Consider the following 24048-nt stretch of genomic DNA (forward strand, 5'->3'; position numbering starts at 1 on the left):
GGTGGTCCCTTCCTCCAAACCTGCTCCTTCCACATCCCTGGTCAGTAGATGGCCAGCCCATTCTTCCCGTTGGCTCCAGCAAAAACTGGAGTTGTCCATATCGACCGTGTCTGTTCTGCCTTCAAAATGTAGTCAGAGCCCAAGTACATCTTGCCACTTGCATGGCTACTACCCTGGGCCAGGCCACCAGGATCTCTCACCTGGGTGATGCCAACTGCCCCCTTCCTGGCCTCCTTGCTTCTGCCCTTGTCCTCATGCCTACAGTCCATTCTCCACCCAGGGCTCCGAGTAATCCTTTTAAAACGTAAGTATCACCACTCAACTGCTCATCACTCCCTACCCCCAGTGGCTCCCACCGGACTCAGAGGAAAAGCCCAAGTCCTCCAGGAGGCCTGTCTACCTGTGACTCACCACCTCCCCCCGCCCCCCGTCGCCGCTCCATTGACAACAGCCTCCATGATGCCCCGTGAACTTGCCAAGCACATTCTCACCCCAGGGCCTTTGCACTTGCTGTTCCCCTGGCCCGAACTGCTCTACCACAGATCATCCCAGGATTTGTTTAAACCTCTGCTCAAATGTGCTCTTAACAGAAAGGCCATCCCTGACCACCTTCCAAGAAATGTGCTACCCCACCCATCCCTCTCCACCTTCCTGCCCACCTTCCCTTCTCCCCTTTACTCTGTTTTACTGCTCTCCATGGGACCCAACATAGTATGCATCTGTTGGCTGTATATAGCCTTTCTCACGCCAGAAGGAACGTAAGCCATGTGACAGCAAGTATTTTCGGTTTTGTTTCCTTTTGTTTTCCCAGAAGTCGAGCAGTACCTGCATGTAACAGATGCTCTGTAAATATTTGGTGCTTATCTGAACAAAATCATCCCTGTCTTGCACAGGAGGAGACTGAAGTTCAGAGATGATAAAAAAAAAAACCCTGCCCAGCCTCACACAGCCTATATGAGGCAAAGCCACGTTTCTGGGGCCTCTTGCTTAACCATTGTCCTGTTAAGCTGCTTCCCATCCGCAGGACAACGTGTAAAGTGCCGTGAAGGTGCAGAGCAAGGAGAAGCATCAGGGAAGGCTTCCTGGAGGTGGTGGAGTTTGAGCTAAGCCTTGTAGGAAAGATAAGATTTGGACAAAAACCCAAGGTGCTCTGAAGGAAGACACATTAGGAGCAAACACTCGGTGTTTAGCAAGCAGGAAGTAGGCAGGTGTGCTCAGGTGCGGGGGCAGGAAGGGGAGGGATGGGTGGGAAAGAGGGAAGCCCTCCTCTCCTGATGCCCACCCCACTTCCTACTCTGAGAGTGGGAGTTCCAGGCCGGGTGGGTTTCTTCCCAATGCATGGAGTCCTTTCCTAGGATCTAGAACCTACGCTTCATGAGACAGAGGCCCAGAGAGAAAGGAAGGGCCCCAAGAACCACATGGGAGTTCCGACCCACTTGCCCCTGGGGGTGGGGGCGGGTGTTGGGTGGGGCCTGGAATCTGCAGATACCTCAAAGCCGACAAGGAGGCAAGGCCCAGGGTTCTATAGTCTCAGAAGAAGTAAGGCTGAACTTCAATTTGTGGGAGACCTTCTTAAAAGTTTTTTTTTATTATTATTAAATAATTTCTGTGATATTTAGGGAGGAGAGCTTCAAGCTTTTAGACATCTGCCACATGAATCTGGCAGAGGCCCAAGCTTTTAAAGCATGAGCGGGGTTCAACAGTTCAGCACTTTATTTATGCCTCCAAGGAAGATGGAAAATTGAAGTACACTCTGATACCTCCCAAAGTCTCCTATGGGTAAAGGAAACAAATATGATTCCTCCAGGTCATCTCGGCCTCCGTCCTCTTGTCTTTCTCTGGGAAATGAATTTAAGTCAACGGTCTAGAGTTGCGCCTGCCAAAAATGGGGGCATCTTCATCAGAGCTGGACTCAAATGCCAACTACCCGGGGCTCCATTCTGCGAAAGGTCACCTGTCACTCTCCACCGAGGCCTGGAGATTGCTTTAGATGTCTGATAGCAGGGAAGGTGTGTTTATCTCCCCTGATGTCTCAGTCACCACCGACTTAGGCCCAACTGTTACTGGTTGGATAAAACCCGTTGCACCCCTAATAAGAGCTTAGAATCCACAGGGGGAACAGAAATTGAGATGTGCTTTGTCAATGAAGAGTAGTCAACCTTGATGGGGGGAAAAGGGAGAGCTGGGCAGGAGAGAAATTTTCTGACTGTGAAGGTAATCAGACACTAAACTAGGAAACTGAGAAAAGTTGTCACTTCCTCCCCAAATGACACATTTACACGGTGTCATTTGGGGAGAAAGTGTGCTCAAGTAGAGTGTGGCAAACTCACTCTGGACCCCTTCCTAGACCTCTTAGAGACAGCAGGAGAGCCGGCCAGGCAGAACTGGGCTCTCAGAAAGTTCTTAGGAAAAAAAAAAATTTTAATGGTTAATAAATACACTGAGTTAGGGGCTCCCTTGGTGGCGCAGTGGTTAAGAATCCGCCTGCCAATGCAGGGGACACGGGTTCGAGCCCTGGTCCGGGAAGATCCCACATGCCGCAAAGCAACTAAGCCCGTGCGCCGCAACTGCTGAAGCTCACACACCTAGAGCCTGTGCTCCGCAGCAGGAGAGGCCACTGCAGAGGCCTGTGCACCACAGCGAGGGGTGGCCCCTGCGCACAGCAACGAAGACCCAACACAACCAAAATAAATAAATAAACAAATACACTGAGTTTCAATATACTACAGCAAGACGGTTAGTGTCAGTCTTTAACAAAGTTACTAACCAAGAAAATACCACGCAAATCCCTTGTTACACGTGTGCCCTGTTTCTTCCTAAAGACTAAACTCCCAGGCCCTCCATCACCCAGCACAGGCTGCCTCTTACGCCCCCGGACTGCCAGCTGCCCTGAAGTTTCCTGCCACCAGCACACCACGCACACTGCCTGCTGGGGACGGCAGAGCTAAGCCTGTGGGCGTCTGCGCTCGCTCTCTTTCTGAGAATTCACTGTACTTTTATATTTTATACTCTGCAAGATCCTGGAGGCTGCAGGCAAAGAGTTCAAAGGTAATGTACATTTTTGATGTCCCTGCTTCAAAAGTAATTGCTCTTATGCTCTTCCAGACAGACGACAAACCTTAGTAACAGACTGTCATAAACTAAGTTTTAACCCTCGAAAAAAAGCGGTGCCGACCTTCCACATTTGCTCAGAATCATCCTCACCAGACTTTTTCTTACACAAACATTGGAAATAAAGTGGTAAAATGTCAACAGTCCCTAGGCGGGAAAACTTCCCATTTTCTACTTCAGTCCTTATTTACCGAAGGATTAAAATGCTCCAGCCCCAGGGGCCCCGACTCCACCACTGGCCACAGTCTTGAGCTGGAGGCCCAGGGTGCACCTCCTTTCCTAACTCCAGGCCCGGTGACCCAGCAACCGGCTCTGAGAACCACCGCCTGCATCCCCTCCGACCTCCCGGCTGGCTGCCAAATTCCCATCACCAGCTAGTATTTATTTTTGCTACAAGGAAGCGCAACACGCACCCTCAGAGCCGGGACAGCTGCTGCGCGCTGTCGCAACGTGCTAAGTGGCTGTGTAACGAGTGTAGTGGAAACTGAGCTGGTGGCCTGGGAAGATGGCCTACGTCTTGGGGGGAGTGGAGATGCGAAAGCGAGGCCAAGGCAGTTTACCCGAACGGGACGCCGGAGCAGGTGATGGCAGAGATTTCAGAGACGCTGGAGAGATGCAAGCGTTGCCGGGATGGAAGACCCTTGGGCTGAGTTTTAATCTCTTCAAGGCTGTCTCCGAAAGTATGCCTCGACCGTGGAAAGGTGAAGCATACAGAATGAGGACAGGTGGGCAAAGTCCATCCCAAGAAGGACAGGCGTGATACGGCATTTCACAAGTGCTGTATCGACCCAGTTTTCAAGTCACGGCTCGCAACCCTCAAGTTCCCTTCTTGGGCAGTTTGCCAAGCCCCACTCCAAGCACTCCCCTTCCGGGACTCCTACACTCCAGCCGGGAACAACCCCCAGGCCCCGGAGCCCCTGAAATTATTTAAATTAGCCAATCCAGCAAAAGCCTGCAAAACCTAGCTAACTGCCCTCCTGCCGGACAGAAGATGCCTTCCACGGCTCAGCTGCAGTCACCCTGTCCCCAGGGTGAAGCCCCCTCACGGCCGCCACACGATCTGCGAGACTGTTCTAGCATTCAGATTTCCCTGTTTGTCTGGCTCCTTGGCTTCTGTGACAAAAGTTCAGTTTTGTCTTCGTGTATCTGCAGGATCATCTTCTGCCCCACCAGTCGCAGGTGAACAAGGAAGTACCTTCCTCCACCCAGAGGGGAGCAGCGTGCTCCGAGCAGCCGAGAGGCCAGCCCGGGCCACAGTTCCCTGGTGAGGAGCTGATCTGACCTTGCTTTGCAGAAGCTCTGGTCTCCACGCACAGGCCCAGAGCTCCCAATGTTTTAGGAATAAATGCGGCTCCCACACCCGGAGGCCCTCGTCCATACGCCAGGCTCTGTGCAGAGTGCTTCCGCATCACCGCCTCCTACCCCCGACCTGACGTCCCCAGTGCCATGGTCCCTGGTCCTCAGTTGAGGAAACTGGAGCGCAGAGAGGATAATAACTGGCTGCAGGAAATGCAGGTTTCGATATTTATCTGTTGACATCATCATCTTGGCTGTACGGAGCATTTTTTAATTCCTAGTCCCACCCATATGCATTTTCCCAGCAAATACGTACATGAATCCAGCAAAGGTGAGGTAAGAAGGGCTGGGTTATCACCCCATTTGACGGATAAGGAAACCGAGGCTTAGAAAGGTTACGCAGAGCCCCCGGACCGCTTACCAGCGAGCCGCAAAGCAAGATTGTCAGAAACGCGTGTCTAACTATCAAGAAGGGGAAAGACGGATGAAAAAGAGATAGCTGCTGAATGATGAAAGAAAGAAAGAACCAGAAGAGACAAGGCCTGGAGCTGCCCCCACTCCCACCTCCATCACATGCACACTTTCTTTTTTACCCTTGACCCCATTTTGTTGAGACAATGGCTACTTCCTCCAAAGCCCTCGAACCCAAGTGGACATCTGCCTAGAGGGGCCAATGGACACCATCGCTTGTGTGACAGAATCCGAGTGGTTGGGGACCCTGCTGTGGATAGGTGCACAGCGACTCTGCCGTTAGGAGGGGCCTTCCGGCTCACCGATGTTTAGGAAAGATCTTTCTTCCAAAAACAAAAGGCGCCGTGGAGCACACAGTCCATGATATGTATTCCAGCCCATGTCTGGTAAACTCTCGGATGGTGGCAGCAAGGCAGGGTCAGCCGGGTTCTATTAGCTCAATTAATGAGGAGTAAGATGAGGCTAACATCCCACTCGTTGGGCGGCTCGGCACAGGGCTGGAGTAATGGAGTTATTAACCTCAGGCAGCCACTGAATTTTGCTGCTGATTCCGGCTCCATTTCCTAGTTCAGGCCTCCATTAATGGGCTGTTTATTATCCCTAATCCACATAAGGATCAGCTGCAGAAATATGAGAGCTTCCTGGAAGGACCAAGTGATAATAAAAAAGAGAGAGCGAGAAAGAGAGAGAGGAGAGGCGAGAAACCCTCTCGTTGCGCATTTTAATTTTTCTTTGGTCCAACTGCTGCTCTCTTAAGAGATTATAACATCCTTTTCACTTTGGCACACATCAGAAATGGTGAAGCCATTCTCTGAGGGTTTCGCTGTGTTGTCCTCCAGAACACAGTGTCATGTGCAACTAAAAAATAATAAGCTTTTAAATTAAATTAGAGAGCTCTGGCATATTAACTATATACCAGTTCAGTTTTTACTTTCATAACATACCATGATTCTCCATTGTTTACATTCAACATAGCTGAACCCAAGAAATCAAACCAGCATTCAGCAGAATAATTTATCAACAATGTGAAACGCTCTGATCACAATTTTCCAGTTTGCCTGGAACCACGGGGCCCTTCCAGACAAAAGGGTGATTTTTGTCTTTGTCTATTTCAGGGCCACCCTCTCATCCCACATGCCGCCTGGTGAATGAGGAGCTACCTTCCCCAATTCCAACCAACGGGCGTCTTTAAAATGTCTTCTGTAGGTAAGAAAAGCAAGCCGATTGTGACTAGAGGGAAAATATTTTGAGTAGAAATGAGTTATTTGTACCAGCCCACAGTGAGTAGATACAGCAATCACTCTCTCATGGTCGTCCTTCAGAGTGTAACAGTATTTGCCATTTTAGCCTCTTTTTTTTTTTTTTTTGCGATACGTGGGCCTCTCACTGCTGTGGCCTCTCCCGCTGCGGAGCACAGGCTCCAGACGCACAGGCTCAGCGGCCATGGCTCACGGGCCCAGCCGCTCCGCGGCACGTGGGATCTTCCCGGACCGCGGCACGAACCCGTGTCCCCTGCATCGGCAGGCGGACTCTCAACCACTGTGCCACCAGGGAAGCCCCATTTTAGCCTCTTTTTGTGTAATAGGAATTGAAAAGCACATGGGTGACGATCATAATAAATGTTTCCATGCTTCTTAAAGTGTAGGCAAATCAGTAGCTCACCTATTTAGGGCATGGAGTGTGTAATTTATTTTGTGAGAACAGGAGAGAAAACTATATCCTACACTTTGAATGAGAGTCTGTCCTCCCAGAAAGAGCTGTGGGAGGGATACTCGGAGCCAGCTCATAGAGCCCCCTGCATCCACGGCACTTGCCAATTATAAATCACACGCACACATATTCCACTCACTCTCCAGAGCACTGGTGCTGTCAGGTTAAAAGGGTAGAGGTTATTGCTCCATTTGACAGACAGGAAAACTGAGGCCAACTGTAGTTTTTTTCAAGCCAGCAAGCCAGGGGGCAGGGATAGACGCTCATCGCATTGCAGAAAGGGCACGATGGAGCCGTTCAGAGCAAAGAGCTGGGGTCCCGGTTGGTCTCCTCCACGTGGCCTGGGGCAAGGGACACGGCTCCTCTGAGCCCACATGCCTTTTACCGAACCAACCTACTTTATGGGGCTACTGAATGGATTAAAGGAGATGCACAGCAGGCACACAATTGGCACTCAGTAGACACCAGATATCACTGTCACCATTCTGGTTGTCAGGGTGATGATGAGGGTCCGAGATGAGGGGGCAGGACCGGGAAGGGGAGAAGTGTCCTCAGGGACGAACAAGGCAGGACCCCTGCAGAGCAGAGTCAGAAACTGGATGCGAAGATGCGGAGGGGAGAGGAGGAGAGCAAGGGACCCAGCAGCAGCCGCCTGGTCTGAACATTCTGGGCCACCTCCGACCACTAAGCGGAGGCTTGTTTCGAGGGTCTGGCCCAGGAGATATGAAAGCTTTCAGACCCACGTGTCTGAGGGGCCAGGCTTGCACCGGGCAGGCTCCGCTTGGGTGTGGGAGTCCCAGCTCCTCCAGGCTGGGAGTTCACATCAGCCAGCCTGGGTCCCTTCAGCAGCTCTGCTCTCCGGTTCCCTGGGGGAAAGGGCTATGCTTTTAGCAAGAGCCAACAAGACACCCAGCACCAACTGGGATCCAAGTGCAATGAGAGGAGACCTGTCACTGCTTTCCCAGGGACAACCGAACCCCTCTGGGCTCCCACAGTTATGTGGGACACACAACTGTCTAGTTTAAGAAATAACAATAAACAGGGGCTTCCCTGGTGGCGCAGTGGTTGAGAGTCCGCCTGCCGATGCAGGGGACACGGGTTCGTGCCCCGGTCCGGGAAGATCCCACATGCCGCGGAGCGGCTGGGCCCGTGAGCCATGGCCGCCGAGCCTGCGCGTCCGGAGCCTGTGCTCCGCAACGGGAGAGGCCACAACAGTGACAGGCCCACGTACCGCAAAAAAAAAAAAAAAAAAAAAGAAATAATAAAAAATTAAAACCCACCACACTCGAAAAGGAACCTATACAGCAGTTGCCAGTTTGCACAAAACAACCTGGGACACAACAAGCTAATCGAAAATACCTTCCTTGGGCGATTTCTTCATAGCCCCAAATTTAGTCCAATGGAGAAGAGAAAGAGAGAAATACCAAAGAAAACAGCAATAATAAAATCTCTGCTACCATTCTGCTGAATTCTATTGCCACTGACTCAGCGAGGGTCCCCTCTTTTACCCTCTTTCCAGGGATTTCTGAGAGACGCAGCAGCAGCTCTGACCTGGGACCTTGCAGTTGGACGTGACCCGGACCTTGCCCGCTGGGCCTGCAGCGGTACAGCCCGGGGGCCGGGGGAAGAGGTTCAAGGCATGGCCCGCCCCGCCCCCTCCTCACAGCATCAAGGTGAGGCAGGATGCAAAGGAAAAAAAAAAACAAACAGAAAACCACCAGTCTGTCTGATACACTGCAAACTTCCCGACATCAATCAGAATCCTATACTCCCTCTCCATAGTAAACATTAATTTTAAAAGGAAATACCGTGCTACAAACTTGCAGCATGAAATGAATTATTTTATAGCCAGGCAGGGGGCAGGTTTCTGGATGGAGCCTTGGACACTTCTTTCTTTGTTTCTTTCTTCTTTCTTCTTCTTCTTCTATTTTTTTTTTTTTTTTACTATTATTATTACATTTTAACAAACTTTATAGCCCATTTTATTTGTTCTCAAATAACTTTTTCTCCATCTTTGTGACACATCAATTACTTGGTTTGTTTCCCTCACTGTGGGATGTTGGAACCAGGAGTTGGATACTGCTCAGCGGAACATAATTTAGTATTATGTGCCATGGGTTTATGAGGCAGAAGTGAAACAAAACGTGGCATTTGAACACTATCCATTTATTAGCTCTAAGAAGAGACTCGTATTTGACAAGGAGACAATAACTTTGTTCCCTGATAAGCCAGAGGGGTCTCTTTCTGTGTCCAATACAGAGTAGCTTACCCTTCCCCAATAACTCTATTTACTAGTATGAATATATTTTAATAGTAAAATTGATAGATATGTAAATTTATTTTAATCTAATTTCATTGAATCCTCCTAAAAACAAAAAGAGCCTTTGTAGACTGTTTTCATATCTGAATTATAGATTTCTGTATCGTATTCCCAGATTGATTTCTAGGCTATAATTCTGTCAAGATTTCCTCCTGGTGTCAAAAACTGCAGCACCGCAGCTAGAGTGCTTTATAATTGGCATCACAACCGAACCAGAATTACAGCCCTGATACTCATCCCAGTGCTAGGTGGGTTCATTTTAGAATGTTTCTCTCTTCCTTAGCCTATATCTGGACTTGAAGGTTCATGGCTAAAATTACTTTCTGAATTAACCATAAAAAAATGCTTAATGGCAAGCTAAGGTGGAGGAAATGGATTGGTCAGAGATGACAAAGAGGAGGAGAAAATACACCCTCAGTGACGGGAGAGAGATACAGAAGGATGACTGAACAGTTTACGTTGTAAACAAATATCTTTTTTATTTCTCTGCTTGTCCTCTGCCTTAGGGTCAAATAAATTAAATTGGCATTATTTACTAAGTCTTTAGAAACTGCTTTTTACTTCGTGGTGAACGGGGAAGTATTTCCTTGCAAGCCTGCCCAAAATCAAAGAGGTTCTTGAATAATCTTCCCTGCGATGCTTTTAATAAACACCGTGTCCTCCCCTTGTTGGTCGTGCAGTCCTGGCATGGTGCACAGGGTTGGTAAATAAAACGGGCGTTCTTCCCCTCGGGGTTCAGAAAAATGAGCACTAGGTTCCCTCCCTATGTCTTGCCAATGACCCGCCCCCAGTCTTCTTTTAAGTGACTGTTTTTGCATTTTCCCTGATGCCTTTCATCTTCAGGTAGATGAGTTTACTCAGAAGCTAATTATTGACACCAAAGTCTGTTCCATCCCCAGCAAACGGAGGGTGGAAACTTCGCCTCATAGCACTGTGGTCCCCTGGAAATTCCCGGTCAACACAGATGGAAAGACAGGATGCTCAGGCTGCCTGCTGCCCTAGAACCAAACAGACCTTTCAGTCTTCTAGGAGGAAGCTCTCCAGACCCAACTCCAAGGATATAATTAAGACAGAATTGAGGAGAATCCAACCGTGAGGGACAGAATAATGCCCCCCACCAAGAGGTCCACCTCCTAACCCCCAGAATCTGTGAATATGTTACTTCACATGGAAAAGGGGATCTGCACATGAGATTACATTAAGGACGTTGATAGGTAAGATTATCTGGGTGGACCCAATCCAATCACACGAGTCCTTAAAATCTGAGAACTGTTCCCAGCTCTGGTCAGAGGGAGATGTGGCCACAGAAGAAGACCAAGTGTTGCAACACTGCTGTCTTTGAACACAGAGGAAGGGGGCAGTGATCCAAGGACTGGGGGCAATCTCTAGAAGCTGAAAAGGTGAGGAAATGTACTCTTCCTAGAGCCTCCAGAAAGGAACGCAGCCTGTCTGACGTATTGATGTTAGCCTTACAGAACTGTAAGACAATAAATGTGTACTGTTTAAGCCACTGAGTTTGTGGTAATTTGTTACAACAGTCAGAGGAAACGAATTTTCTGTCTATTTTCTAAAACCAACTCATGCTATTCTTAGACAAACCACAGAGCTATTCAAAGACACGTGATTTGCAAAATATACCCACCTTGGGACTCAGGTATAGACATTGCTAAATAAGCGTCCTAAAAGTTAAAAGAGAGAGAGAGAGAGAGGGAGAGAGAGAGACATAGACAATGAATACCCTTTGGAAGAAGAAGTACTCTAGGAAACAGCAGAACATTTTAGATAAAACCTTATCAATGTGCTCAAAATAATTTAGAGAGAACAGACTCTGTAATACAAGAAATCAAAGAAAAGAGGATGAGATAAAATTTAAAAGGAGATGAAAGAAAACTGACAACGTTAAGGGAAAAAACTAAGGGAAACGTAAAAGCATTATAGAAATGAAAAATAAATTAGAAGCAACAAGAAATAAATATGATAAAAAATAAAGTTATCATGAAGGACAGATGTGAAAAATAATACAGAAGAGGGCTTCCCTGGTGGCGCAGTGGTTGAGAGTCCGCCTGCTGATGCAGGGGACGCGGGTTCGTGCCCCGGTCCGGGAAGATCCCACATGCCGCGGAGCGGCTGGGCCCGTGAGCCATGGCCGCTGAGCCTGTGCGTCCGGAGCCTGTGCTCCGCAACGGGAGAGGCCACAACAGTGAGAGGCCCGTGTAGTGCAAAAAAAAAAAAAAAAAAAAAAACAGAAAAGAAAAGGAAAAGATAAAAGCTGCTAGAAAGAAATTGTAATTATGGAAACAGATAATAAATATGCAGCATGGACGTAATTGGTCTTCCTGAATAAGAACAAGTGAACGAACCAGAAAAATATTAATATATGTACTGGAAGAAAATTCTCCTGAAATAATGGAAATGGAAAGGATTCATAATATTCCAGAGAAAAGTAATAAAGAGAACCAAGACTGAGGCATGGCCTAGTGAATGTAAATGAACTGAGAGACAGAGCATCCAGACATAAGAAGTACGTTACCTATAATGGAAAAAAATCTCACTGGCCTCAGACATTACTGCAAGCCCACAGGTGTCAGAGCACAGTATAGAAACGGTACAGGATGCTCAGGGGTAAGAAATGTGATGGGAGAATTTTTTACCTTGCTAGATGCTGTTTACAGATGAAGCTAACAGAAGGACATTCTCACATGTGCAAGAATTTAGGAAGTTTAGCATGTCTGTACCCTTGCTGAAAATGACTCAAAGACATAATCCATTCAAATGAACAATGAGTCAAAACTGATAAGTAGAGAGGTTGAATCATGTAAACAGCTGGCGTTGAAATCTGAATCCAGTTGAAGAGAGAATGAAAACTTCACAAGTACAGTAATACAGCTAAAAACAGAATGTAATTGTTATATTTCTAGAAAGAAAAGCTTAGCTATCTTAAAAATAATAATCTGTGTATAACAGACTGAGGCCAAAAAATTTCAGAATGTGTCTGTCCCTCCCCACCCCCAGCCCCAGCCTGCCAGAAATGGAGAGTTGATGGGGGAGGGGAATGAGGAGGTGGTACATATGGGAGCATTTTTTCTTTCATCTTTCACTGACAGAGTCAAAATATTCTGTTTCATTTCAGAACTGACAAATTGAGAAATACAAGTTTAATCAAACCATCTTGACAAGAGTAGTAGAACTAGAAACAGCTTATCTTCGAAACCAACTTGGGGGGAGAGGAGAGAAGCCAACAATAGCAATAATAAAACAAAAAGAAAGGGCTTCCCTGGTGGCGCAGTGGTTAAGAATCCACCTGCCAACGCAGGGGACATGGGTTCGAGCCCTGGTCCGGGAAGATCCCACATGCCGCGGAGTGACTAAGCCCATGCGCCACAACTACTGAGCCCACGAGCCACAACTACTGAAGCCCGTGCGCCTGGAGCCCGTGCTCTGCAGCAAGAGAAGCCACCGCAATGAGAAATGCACGCACCACAATGAAGAGTAGCCCCCGCTCGCCACAACTAGAGAAAGCCTGCGCTCAGCAACGAAGACCCAACGCAGCCAAAAACAGAAATAAATAAATAAATTTATAAAATAAAAAGGAAAACACAGACCATTAAAAAAAGATGGGAAACAAAGGAAACCATGATGAAGCATAAAATAAAGTGATGAAAGTAAAAAATAAGTGGGATAAATTCAACTGTTCAAAGGAAGAGACAAGCAGGTTGAATAAAAAATGTTAAACCCAATTTCATCCTGCCTTACGTGACAACTCAAAATAAAGGAAGCAAAGTAACTGAAGGTAAGAGACACGCAAATGCAACAAAGCAATCAAGGGTTGAGTTCCGGGTAGAAATGGCGCGTTGAAACACGCATCACATTCTGTTTCCTCCCCAAACCCGACAGAAGATTGACGGGAAAGGGATTCTGAAAACCTACAGCAACGACAGGGAGAACAGCGGAAGGGAAGGCAACTAAACAAGTGTTTTTGAGGCTGGAAGGCAGCTGGACCTGTGACAACAAGCAACAGAGACGTCAGCAAGCCAAATCCCGAGTCAGCAGCAGGAAAAGCTGAGAACAAACCCAGAGTCCTCACCGGCAAATCCTCAAAAGACTCAGGCAGAGGTACTGAAACGGAGCAGGGCCCTGTGGTCCTTCCCTCCCATGTCCTCCACCTGCCTTTTGTCTGTGGAAAAACTTTAGCCAACGAGTACGTTTAATCAGAGAAAACGCAGAGGCAAAGAAAACAGTCAAACAAATAATCATAGTTTAGTCATTATGCAGAGTTAAGGACCTTTAGTTCCTCCTCAGGGACTATGGATAATATTCTGAGCCGTATCCTGTGAACCGTCTCCTAGATACTGAAACCCCACCAGGTGGAAGAAGTTACCTACGTGATGACCAGGCTGTAGCCATGACATAAGCTGCCGCAATTCTGAGAACTGGCCTCAAGGAAATGGGAACAAACCGACCCTGGAACTGAAGGCTGACTGTACCTAAAGCAGTCAAGATGACGCTGGTCAGAGCATCGCAGGACCAGTTTCAAGGTGAGTGTCAGAGCTGACTGTGCTGTTGCTGCATGTAGCGCCCTCCCTCCGTCTACAAAAGCTCTTGGCCCCTGACTGTCAGTAGGGGGGAGTCAGCCTTTGGACAGGAGTCCCCCCCCCTCCCCCCTTGGGTTGCCAGCATTGGAAATAAAGCAAACTTTCCTTTCCACCGAACTTGCCTCTTTATTGGCTTTTGAGCAGCAAGCAGCACCCGTAACAGTCCACTCGGAAACTGGATGGCTAAAATAAGGACGATTGGTTGAACTTGCTTAAGGAGAGACTAAGCCCCAGATGCCCTCCTCACTCCACCCAGCTGAGTGAATCAATCCTCCTCCACTTCGGTAGAAATGGGAGGTTTATTCTCTCGAGAGGATATCATACAGGCTCCTTGGACTTGAAGAATGCTGAGCACAGTTCACAGTCTGAGTCTGTACCAAAATTAGGGGAATTAGGTTAAAAAAAATATATGCACATGGCGTGCAGTGTGTGAGACCTCTGCCCACCTTCTCCCAGTCTCCACTGTCCTGCTTCTCCCTCGGGCCCCAGACCTTTACCCTCCAGCAGGAGATTGGGTGAGTCCTCTCTGAGGAATCTGACATCTCCAGAGGAGAAGACTTAAAGATGTTGAGTTGGCGGGAGGATTCTGCACGAAAGGCCCCAATAGTTCATCTTACACTGAAGTCAAATTCTATGAGCTCCATCTATGCCCTCAAAGCTCCCAAATAGTTTTTTAGTTTCCCGTTCTTACATGTGAGCAAACAACCAAGGGTAACGCAACATCTTTCTACTGAGAAACAATGAGACCAAGACAAACAAAAACTCAGTAGGAACAGACTATGCAGGAGGGGAGAAAACCTCTCCTCATTACCCTCCTGCAAAAACAAGCTTGCCATTAACATCTTCAAGAGATTTAAAAAAAAATCCATGAAATAAGATCAAGAAGCTATAAAAGTAATACTCAGATGACAAAAAAAGACCTCTTGAATGTTATAAAAGTAAACACTGCAGCAGAAGTTAGAAATTCAGTAAAAGGGTTGAAAGAGAAAGTTGAGGAAACCTCCTAGAAAGTAGAGCAAAACAAAACAAAGGCAAACCACACACATATACAAACACAAAACCAACAAAAGATATAGGATAAAGAGAGAAAAGTGTTTGTTTTTTTTTTAATTTACAAGGCCAGTCCAGGAGATCTAACACCCAAATAGCGGGTTCCAGGGAAAACAGAAAAAAAATAGAGAAAAATCAACAAAATAATTCAAGAGAATTTCCCAGAACTGAAGGACATGGGTTTTCACATTAATTTTTGGCCCGATGGAGTAAATGAGACCCAGACAAAAGAAATAAATGAAATTTCAGTGTGAACTTCTTCAGTCTGGAGCACACGTGATGAGGGTGTAACAGCCTACTGTTGTCAAACCATCTTTTTAACTTGAGAAGCAACTGGAAGGTATGCTACACTAAAACAAGAGAGCATGTGAGAAAGAGGAAGATGTGTGATTCAGGAAACAGGGACTCCAACTCAGAAGACAGGCCAAGGGAAGCCCTCTAATCACAGCGCAGAAAAGTCCTGGAACAGCCCTGCAGTAAACCTAGAGAAAAAGCAGTCCAAACAAGAAAGGAACGGGAGTAAATAAGAAAAACCTGGAACTCAGAGTTTACGTAATATGATGGACTTTGTGGACTATTGTTCTGAGGGGCTATTATAAGCTGTAGGAATAAGTAGCAAATAGATACAAAGAAAACTAGGCAAGTGAAGAAACAAGGTGATTATTAACGTAAGGAAAAACAAAACGAGAAGAGAAAGGCAAAACAGACAAAAAGGACATAAAAGACCTCCTTCCAGCTGAGTTAGCTCTCCGAGAGCAGGTTTTCTGGAAATTACACTCACAACTTTGTGCTTATATCTGATTGGCCAGAACTTAGTCCTGTGGTTCTACAGAGCTGTAAAGGAGGCTGGAAAATGGGGTCTTTCATTTCAGCCGCCAACGCGCTCTACTGAAAACTGATGTTTCGTTACTGAGGAGGAAAGGGAAAATTCATGTTGGAGGAGACAAGTAACGGTCCTGTCACAGACAGTTGCTTTCCTCAAGATGGCACTGCACAATGAACACACAGCTGACAAAAACCTTTATGAACTACATAACATGGCACCAAAACATATAAAGCAAAAACTACAGGAAACACAAAATCAAATCACTAATAAGCTACCTCTCCCCCAAAGGGCCAGCTCCAAGGAACAGTTAGTGTTTTAAAAACTATTCCAGATACGGAGGAAGAATGAAAACCTATGAAATGATCACATCCTTGATACTATAAGCCTGACAAAGGACAAAAAAAAAAAAAAAGGAAAAATTCAGACCCATATTATATATGCATATTAATGCAAAAAATCTAAGTAAAAATGTAGCCAATACCATCCAACGGTATATTAGTTTCCCATTGCTACTATAACAAATTACCACAAATTTAGTTGATTTAAAAAGTTCAAACTTATTATACTACTGTTCTGTAGGTCAGAAGTCTGGTACAGGCCTAACTGCACTAAAGATCCAGGTCACCCAGGATGACCTCCCTACTTTAAAGCCAACTGATCAGTTACCTTAATTACACCTGCAAAGTTCCTTTTGCCATGTAATATAACATTCACTGGCATGACATGGCAGGGAGGGGGACTGCTCAGTTTTGATGGGGAATCAAAACTGTACCTGCCACAAGCAATATATTGAAAGAATAACACACCAAGACCAAGTGACAGTCATTCTAGGAATGAAAGGCTGACTTATTATTAGAAAACCTGCTAACATAATTCATTATATTCATACCTCAAAAAGGGGGAAAAAAAACCACATTTGTCTTAGAAGATGCTAAAAAGGCCTTTGAATAATATTCAGCATCAACTCCAGATATTTTAAATTCTAAGAGCTATACTTCTTTAACTTGATAAAAACTGTATATACCTCAAATGACAGTAGTGCCTTAGTGGTAGAATGCAGGACAGTCCTTCAGGTCAGGGGAAAAAAAAAACACCTGTCCATCATGCCTCAGTTCCGGAAGTACTGCCCAATGTAATTAGACCAAAGAGTAAAATGATAAACATAAATATTGGAAAGGAAGAGGCAAAAGGATAAATATTTGTAGATGTGACATGATCACCACCCTGAAAAGCCCAAGGGAATCAACTGAAAAACTATCAGAAGCAGTAAGAAAGTTCTAGTAAGGAAGCTGGAGTATAAAGCAAATAAGAAAAATCAATATCTTTCTTCTACTCCTGAGAAATCCAGTTAGAAAATACAATGGGTGAAAATACCCTCTTATCACGACACCACCAAGAAGAACAACAGGTAATACAATACCTAGAAATGCACTTAAGATGAAAAGCATGGGCCCCGTAAAGTGTCGGTCGTTTCACGAAGGGCCAAAGAGAGGACAGGGCCATAGACTGCAACAGACCAGGTGATAAACCTAATGCAATTCTAGTTAAAATGTCAATGGCAGGGACTTCCCTGGTGGTCCAGTGGGTAAGACTTCTCGCTCCCCATGCAGGGGGCCCGGGTTCGATCCCTGCTCGGGGAGCTAGATCCCGCGTGCATGCCGCAACTACGAGTTTACATGCTGAAACGAAGATCCCACGTGCCGCAACTAAGACCCGGCGCAGCTAAAATAAATAAATAAATAAATAAAATATTTTTAAAAAGTCAATGGCGGTTCAGGATCAAATTATCATGGTACTCATTTGGAATAACAAACGGATAAAATAGACAATAAAGAAGAGTAATGAAAGGGCTTTGTCCTGCACTGACTTGAAATACATGATAAAACTAAAGTAGTTAAACAGTGTGGTACGACTGCAGAAATAGACTTGTGGGAAACAATAGAAAGTTTAGAAGTACAACCGAGCGTACTGAGAGACTGTATTTACGAGCAGACGGTGTTCAGACCATATATAAATACCTATCCCCTGCAGCCACCAGCCCAGGACCCAGTCACCATCTCTGCAGCAATCAGCCCCCAACAGCCAGGACTTGATCAGTAACTAACAGTTTCCCTAATTTTGCCACCATTTCCAATTTAGAACCAAATGAGAGAAAGCTGAATATGTTCCCCTAACCGAGCACATAGGACACCCTGCTTCCAGCTGGCCGCCCCCAGCTTCCCCAGGCCCACAGCCTCGCTCAGGGAAGCCCTGAAGCCTCACCTTTCCCAGTAGAAGGCTCTCCCTCCCCTCTGCCTGCCTTTGAGATCCGGCCAACTCCCTTTGCTATATACAGCAAGCTGTGGCTAAACAGCCTTTGCTTTTTTCATTTAGGAGGTCTTTGTTTATTTCCACAATATCTACTGTGGCCGGGTGCCCTCAAGTTCAAGTGAGTGGGAGAAGGACAGAGTATTCAACAATATTCAACATTTGAGGGGGAAAAAAAAGAGATCTGTACTGCATACCCACATCAAAATAAGTATCAGACACATCAAAGAACCAAATGTAAAAAAGGAAGTTGTGAAAACAGTAGAAGGAAACATGGATTGCTCGGCACCACCATCCCATGAGGAAGGCCAGACTGGTTGATGCGTGTTATCATTCACAGGTGAGACGCTCAGGTCCAGCAAGGCGAGCGGCAGAGCCAGGATCTGAACCCAAGCATGACTCCCAGCTCCCAGCGTAAAAGGGACGAGTGGGTGGGAATGGGAATGACTAAGAGACACTCCCCTTCCAGAACGTGGTAAGGCTCCGGCAAGCTGCCAGCAGTCAGCCGGATCTGGACAGACAGTGCCTGGTGGTGGGGACCTTCCTGGGAGGCGGCGTGGCCAGGGCCGAGGCCCCACCGGAAGCGGACTGCTCACCTGTTGGGCTTGTAGCCCATGCTATCCATCAAGCACGCCTGGTCCCTGTCTCGCGGGAAGCCGTGCAGCACCCAGCCTCTCTCAGCGCAGTCCTGCTGGTCCAGGAGCTGCCTCAGCACCTTCATGATGATGTAGCTGGGGCCTGCAGAGAAAGGAAGACAGCTGGTCACTCTGCCGCCCTGGCCACCTCTCCTGACCCAACAGGAAGGGGAGGGAGCCTCCGCGGCCATGGCCCACGGCCTTCCTAACTTTATTTGACCCTGATTTGAACAGGTGAAGAGGCCGTTTTAGGTGGACAGGGCTGTGGGTGCCCGTTTCCCAGGACCCTCCGAGGTCCTAGCAATGGGAGGAACATGGCCACCCAAGAAGGGAAAAAAGCACTGGGTGACCTTGAGCTTGAGCTTGAGTTTTCCCTGACTTTGACAGGATATATGCCCATCGGCCGCCAGGGTAGCTCCCAGCCCTCCAGTGATATGTGGGCATCCCTCCCCGATCCCCCTGCAACCGCAGGGATCCAGTTTTTGCAGCAAAAAGACTTTTCACAGAAGCATACCAATCCCCAGTGGAAGGTCTGGTTTTCCTCCAGTGGGATGGCAATGGTTTCCCCGAGGCTCTCTGCTAATTCGGGATACACAAGCAACCCCCTTCTTTTCCCCTTGCCCCAGTTCTCACCTCCTTGATGTTCAGAATCAAATCTCTCTCAAGAATCACAGCTCTAGTTATAACCAGAGACTGAAATCAAGTCTCAAGGAGATTTTGAGAAGCCTCTTGTTTACATTACTGCAATTGACATTTTCCTGAAATTTATACCTCTCTTCTCAGATTCATTAAAAGGCCTATGTTGCTAATGTACTGCGTTCTAGCAATTTGCACTGCATTTCCTGCACTTTGCATTCATTTTCCCAGAGATACTTGGTAAATATTACCATTGTTTGCTATGAATGTGGGCCCCCCCCCACAACGAGCTGGTTTCCTGGAGCTGCAGTGACAGGGCGGCTCAGCAGCCTTTCTGGAGATACCCCGTTCCCTCCGTGAGTCAGCCAAGTGGCCCTAACGCACATGCCAAAGGCCCCCGGCTGACAGCCAGGTGAACGTGGCGGTGAGAGATTCAGAAAAATTACTGCTTTCCTCCACGGCTGTGACATGCCTGGTTACTGCCCTGCGGCCAAAGAACTATAAACCTCATCTAAGTCATTTGCATTTCCCTGATTTTGTTCTTTCTTACATCTTTCAGCCTTTCTTCCCCAGTCCCTAGGAAAGAGCAGGAAAGGGATTTTGCTCTAATGAGAAGATTTGGCTGAGACAGATCAGTGAGAAGTTGATACAGCTAATCCCATCCCTTCCCTGCTTAAACCTGCCATGGCTCCCCAATGCTGTGGGGATAAGAGCAGTACCCTTCCCCCTGGTCAACAGGGCCCTGCAGGACCCAAGTCCTGCCTCCCCTCCCTGTGAATCTCCCCCAGCTCTTCGCCTCCCCTTGAATGTGCCGGTCCCTCCATCCAGAGCATCCTTCCCTCATGCCTTGCCCGGGGCCAGGCCCCAGAGGAAAGTCCGCTCCCTGGACGGCCCGTCGCTGGGTTAGCACCTGTGCTTCTTCACCTTCACTTGCCACCCCTGTTATTAACTCTCTGGTTAATTCTTTGTGTAACGCTGCCTCTCACGAGGACAAAGGACCATGCCCACCTCGCTCTTCCATGATTAACACAGTGCCTGTCAGATAGGAGGCATGGAGTAAATAGACAGGAGCCCTCCCTTTTCAAAGCTGCACTGCAACTAAACAAAGATGTTAAAACCAACTCGACCAGGCTTTGGGGAGCTCAGAAGAAGAGAGGAAGGGAAGGAGCTGGGCTGGAGGCACACACGAATGCGGGGGCTGGTCTCAGCCCTGCCCTTAGGTGCCAACCAACCTCCCCTCGGTCAGGCAGGCTCTCCCAGTCTGTTTCCTCAACCACCAAAGAGGATGCCGGGACCTCTCACCACAGGATCAACACGACGCACAGCTCCAGGCATGTGGGAGATGGCACTCAGAGATGGGGGCTGGTACTTTCCAGTTTGGGAGATGTATGTCAGGAAACAATGTTTCATGAATATGCTCATGTTTTCCCCAAGGTCAAGGTCACGGTGTGCTGAGTTGGCGCCTGGGATAAAGGATGGTTGACTTCAAACAAGCCTGGGCAGTTAAAGATGGAGAGACTTAGGGCTTCCCTGGTGGCGCAGTGGTTGAGAGTCCGCCTGCCGATGCAGGGGACACGGGTTCGTGCCCCAGTCCGGGAAGATCCCACATGCCGCGGAGCGGCTGGGCCCGTTAGCCATGGCCGCTGAGCCTGCGCGTCCGGAGCCTGTGCTCCGCGACGGGAGAGGCCACAACAGTGAGAGCCCCGCGTACCGCAAAAAAAAAAAAAAAAAAAAAAAAAAAGACGGAGAGACTTAGGGACCTCTGTCCTGAATCCTCTGTTCGTATTCCGGGGGTAGTAAACCTACTGATCCCCCTGCCTCCACTCCCCAGGGGCTGTTTACATTCAGGGCAGCGGCGGGGAGGACAGAGGGGCAGCTGTCACAGCTTCGGCTCGTCCACCCTGTGCCCCCCTCCCCGCGCACGCAGGGCCCACCGGCTCCCACCGGCGGCCCCTGTGAGGAGTCAGGGTGCGGGGAGCCAGCACTAAGGCTACTGTGTGAATAAATAATGGGTCTTTTCTCTGATCCAGAAACCTCATGTTTTCTGTCAAGAGAAATACAGATTAAAGACAATGTGTGTTAAGAATCTGCCATAGAGCTCTCCAATCCAGGTCTACCCCTAAATATGTACAGATATTCTCAGTGAAATAGTAACTAACACAAAAGCAAGCCTATCCCAGGGATCCGTCCAATGGAGCGTTATGGAGCATCTGTGCTGTGTCCAGGGACAAGGGCTTGACGCTGCCACACACACAGCAAACAAGAAGCCAAGGGCCCTGCCCTCCTGAGTTTGACGTTCTAGCCAGCGAGACAGACAATACATAGATAAATACCCATTTCAGAGAGTCATAAATACTATGAAGAAAGCAAACCAAATGATGGGATGCTGCTGGTTTGACTGGGTCCAGGATGGTCTCTGAGGTCACAACCGGCCGAGATCTGGACGGTGAGTCCAGCCTCGTGAGATCTGGGGAGGATGTTCGGGGTGGCACTGGCAAAGGCCCTGAGGCTGGAATGACCTCGGCGCGTGGAGGGCATGGAGAAAGGGCCAGTGTGGCTGGAGCAGAGTGATCTCTGGGGAGTGGGGGTGGGGAGGCCCTGCCAGGTCTTCAGGAAGGAAGGGGATCTGGCCACCCCCGGGCCATCTTGAGAATGACCATGCGCTGGCCCTTGGTGCATATTTATTGAATGAACACATGCGGGTTGATCTCAGGATCCTGAGCCAGTATGTCCCGGAACGTGCGCTTTGCCACGTTTGCACAAGGACTGCTTATTTTGTGGGATCAGCCAGTGGAGTCTCCAGCTGGGGTCCCCAGGTCCCATGGATGTGGCTAGCGAAGAACACTTTACCTCCTATAAAGTCTGCAAAGAGCTTGGGCTGAGGACCCCTGAGAGCAAACCAGCTGTGAACAGCTCCAGCTTTCTAAATTTCTAAAAGGAAACCAAAAAAATATTTAAAAAAAAAAGTAATTCCCTGGTGGTCCAGTGGTTAGGACATGGTGCTTTCACTGTGGTGGCCCAGGTTCAATCCCTGGTTGGGGAACTAAGAGCTTGCAACCTGTGTGGCGCAGCCAAAAATAAAAATAATAAGTAAAAGGAAAGAAACCATCTTTTGCTGACCCCACAAGCACAGTGCCCTCAAGTCCTTGGGCACCCTGAGCAGCTGAGGGGCGCCACAAGCCTCCAGCGACACCCCATTAGAGAGAGGCCGGCTGTGGCAGAAAGAGCTCTCTGCACCCCTCTCCCAGTCCCAGTCTCTGCGTCAGCAGACGGGGAAGGTGGGTGGCCTGAGCTCTAAGTTGGGGGCTGCAGGAAGGTTTGCAAATACTGCTGCTTCTATGGGAGTTCCTTAGAATAAAACCCAGAAAACTGAGCTCTTAGCTCCCCTGGGTTCCCTTCTTCGAGCAAGTGTGAGCGGAGAGCCCAGTGGTCCGGCCGTGGGACCTCCCTGACCCTCAGAGTCCTCCTCTGGGACACCTGCCTCACTGGCTGTTATGGGGCCTGGAGACAACTTGTGGGAGCTGCCAGATCAGAGCTCTTCTTAAGGGGTGGGTCCTCGCTGCGTGCGGGCTTTCTCTAGTTGCGGCGAGCGGGGGCTACTCTTCGTTGCGGTACGCGGGCTTCTCACTGCGGTGGCTTCTCTTGTTGCGGAGCACGGGCTGTAGGCGTGCAGTAGTTGTGGCTCATGGGCTTAGTTGTTCCACGGCATGTGGGAACTTCCCAGACCAGGGATCGAACCTATGTCCCCTGCGTTGGCAGGCGTATTCTTAACCACTGCACCACCAGGGAAGTCCCCAGAGTCCTTTTTTTTTTGAGTTCCTTTTTTCGTTTTTTTTTTTTTTTTTTTTTAATTAATTAATTATTTATTTTTGACTGCGCTGGGTCTTTGTTGCTGCGCGCGGGCTTTCTCTAGTTGCGGCGAGCGGGGGCTACTCTTCGTTGCGGTGCGCGGGCTTCTCATTGCGGTGGCGTCTCTTGTTGCCGAGCACGGGCTCTAGGCGCGTGGGCTTCAGTAGTTGTGGCACGCAGGCTCAGTAGCTGTGGTGCACCGGCTTAGGTGCTCTGCAGCACGTGGGATCTTCCCTGACGAGGGCTCGAACCCGTGTCCCCCGCATTAGCAGGCGGATTCCTAACCACTGCACCACCAGGGAAGTCCCTGTGTGCGTATAGTTTTAATTCCTCCTAAAAGTTTACCCAGATTCCCATCAGATGGCTACAATGAAGCCACTGGCAAGAAAATGGGACCTTTAAATTACAAACATGAAGTCCAACATCTGAGCTTGAATCTGGCTTTAGGAGAAACGGGCTTGCCCTTGGGAGAGGAGGTCATTGGGTAATTAGTTTGCTGACAGTGATACCCCAGGCCCATTAAGGCCTCAGTTGTTTGGTGGTGAGAATGGCATTGGGCCAATAATTTGTTTTCTTCAATAGTCAGGGCTTCCCTGGTGGCACAGTGGTTGAGAGTCCGCCTGCCGATGCAGGGGACACGGGTTCGTGCCCCGGTCTGGGAAGATCCCACATGCCGCAGAGCGGCCGGGCCCGTGAGCCATGGCCGCTGAGCCTGCGCATCCGGAGCCTGTGCTCCGCAACGGGAGAGGCCACAAGAGTGAGAGGCCCGCGTACCGCAAAAAAAAAAAAAAAAAAAAAAGTCAGTGCTGTTTGGAAACCAAGCTGCACTCCAGGAGGGATGTCTGAGCCACTGAGCTTCTAGGGGCAACAGTGGGCTGCTCGTGCAGCTCGGAGCCTTGGCGATTCAGAGAGGGAAAGACCTGATAGTTCATCCCTTTGACCACCCCCCTCATTTCAAAGTTGAGAAACCAAGTCCCAAAAAGATTGTGCCTCAAGTGACCCACCCAAGCCAGTTTCTCAGCCTGGAAGAAATCTGACTTAAGGTCAAGAAATCTGACCAGATAGAAACACAAAGAGACTTTTTGGTTTGGGGTGGTTTTTTTTTTTCCCCTATTAAGTTGGCAAAGATTTCTAGAGGGAACTTCCCAACTGGCATCAAAAGTTAAAATATACATGCCTTTTAGCTCAGCAACCACGTTCCTAAGAATTTACACCTAAGATACAACAGCACATGCGACCAAAGAT

General features: G+C 48.2%; 1 protein-coding gene across 4 annotated transcripts in view; it reads right to left on the minus strand.

Moving 5' to 3' along the window:
- AK8 (adenylate kinase 8) overlaps positions 1–24048 on the minus strand; it is a 128701-nt gene that overhangs the window by 34880 nt on the left and 69773 nt on the right. For all 4 annotated transcript variants that reach the window (XR_003790900.1, XM_029204033.1, XM_029204034.1 and 1 more), the window contains one exon: positions 18280–18421. Coding sequence is in view for 3 of the 4 variants with exons in the window: in XM_029204033.1 (XP_029059866.1) it covers positions 18280–18421 (142 nt within the window). In the remaining variant the exon portion in view is untranslated. The remainder of the gene's footprint in view (positions 1–18279; positions 18422–24048) is intronic.

The sequence above is a fragment of the Monodon monoceros genome, unplaced genomic scaffold (assembly GCF_005190385.1).
Source record: "Monodon monoceros isolate NGI ecotype Baffin Bay Population unplaced genomic scaffold, NGI_Narwhal_1 Super_Scaffold_5, whole genome shotgun sequence".
Taxonomy (NCBI): domain Eukaryota; kingdom Metazoa; phylum Chordata; class Mammalia; order Artiodactyla; family Monodontidae; genus Monodon; species Monodon monoceros.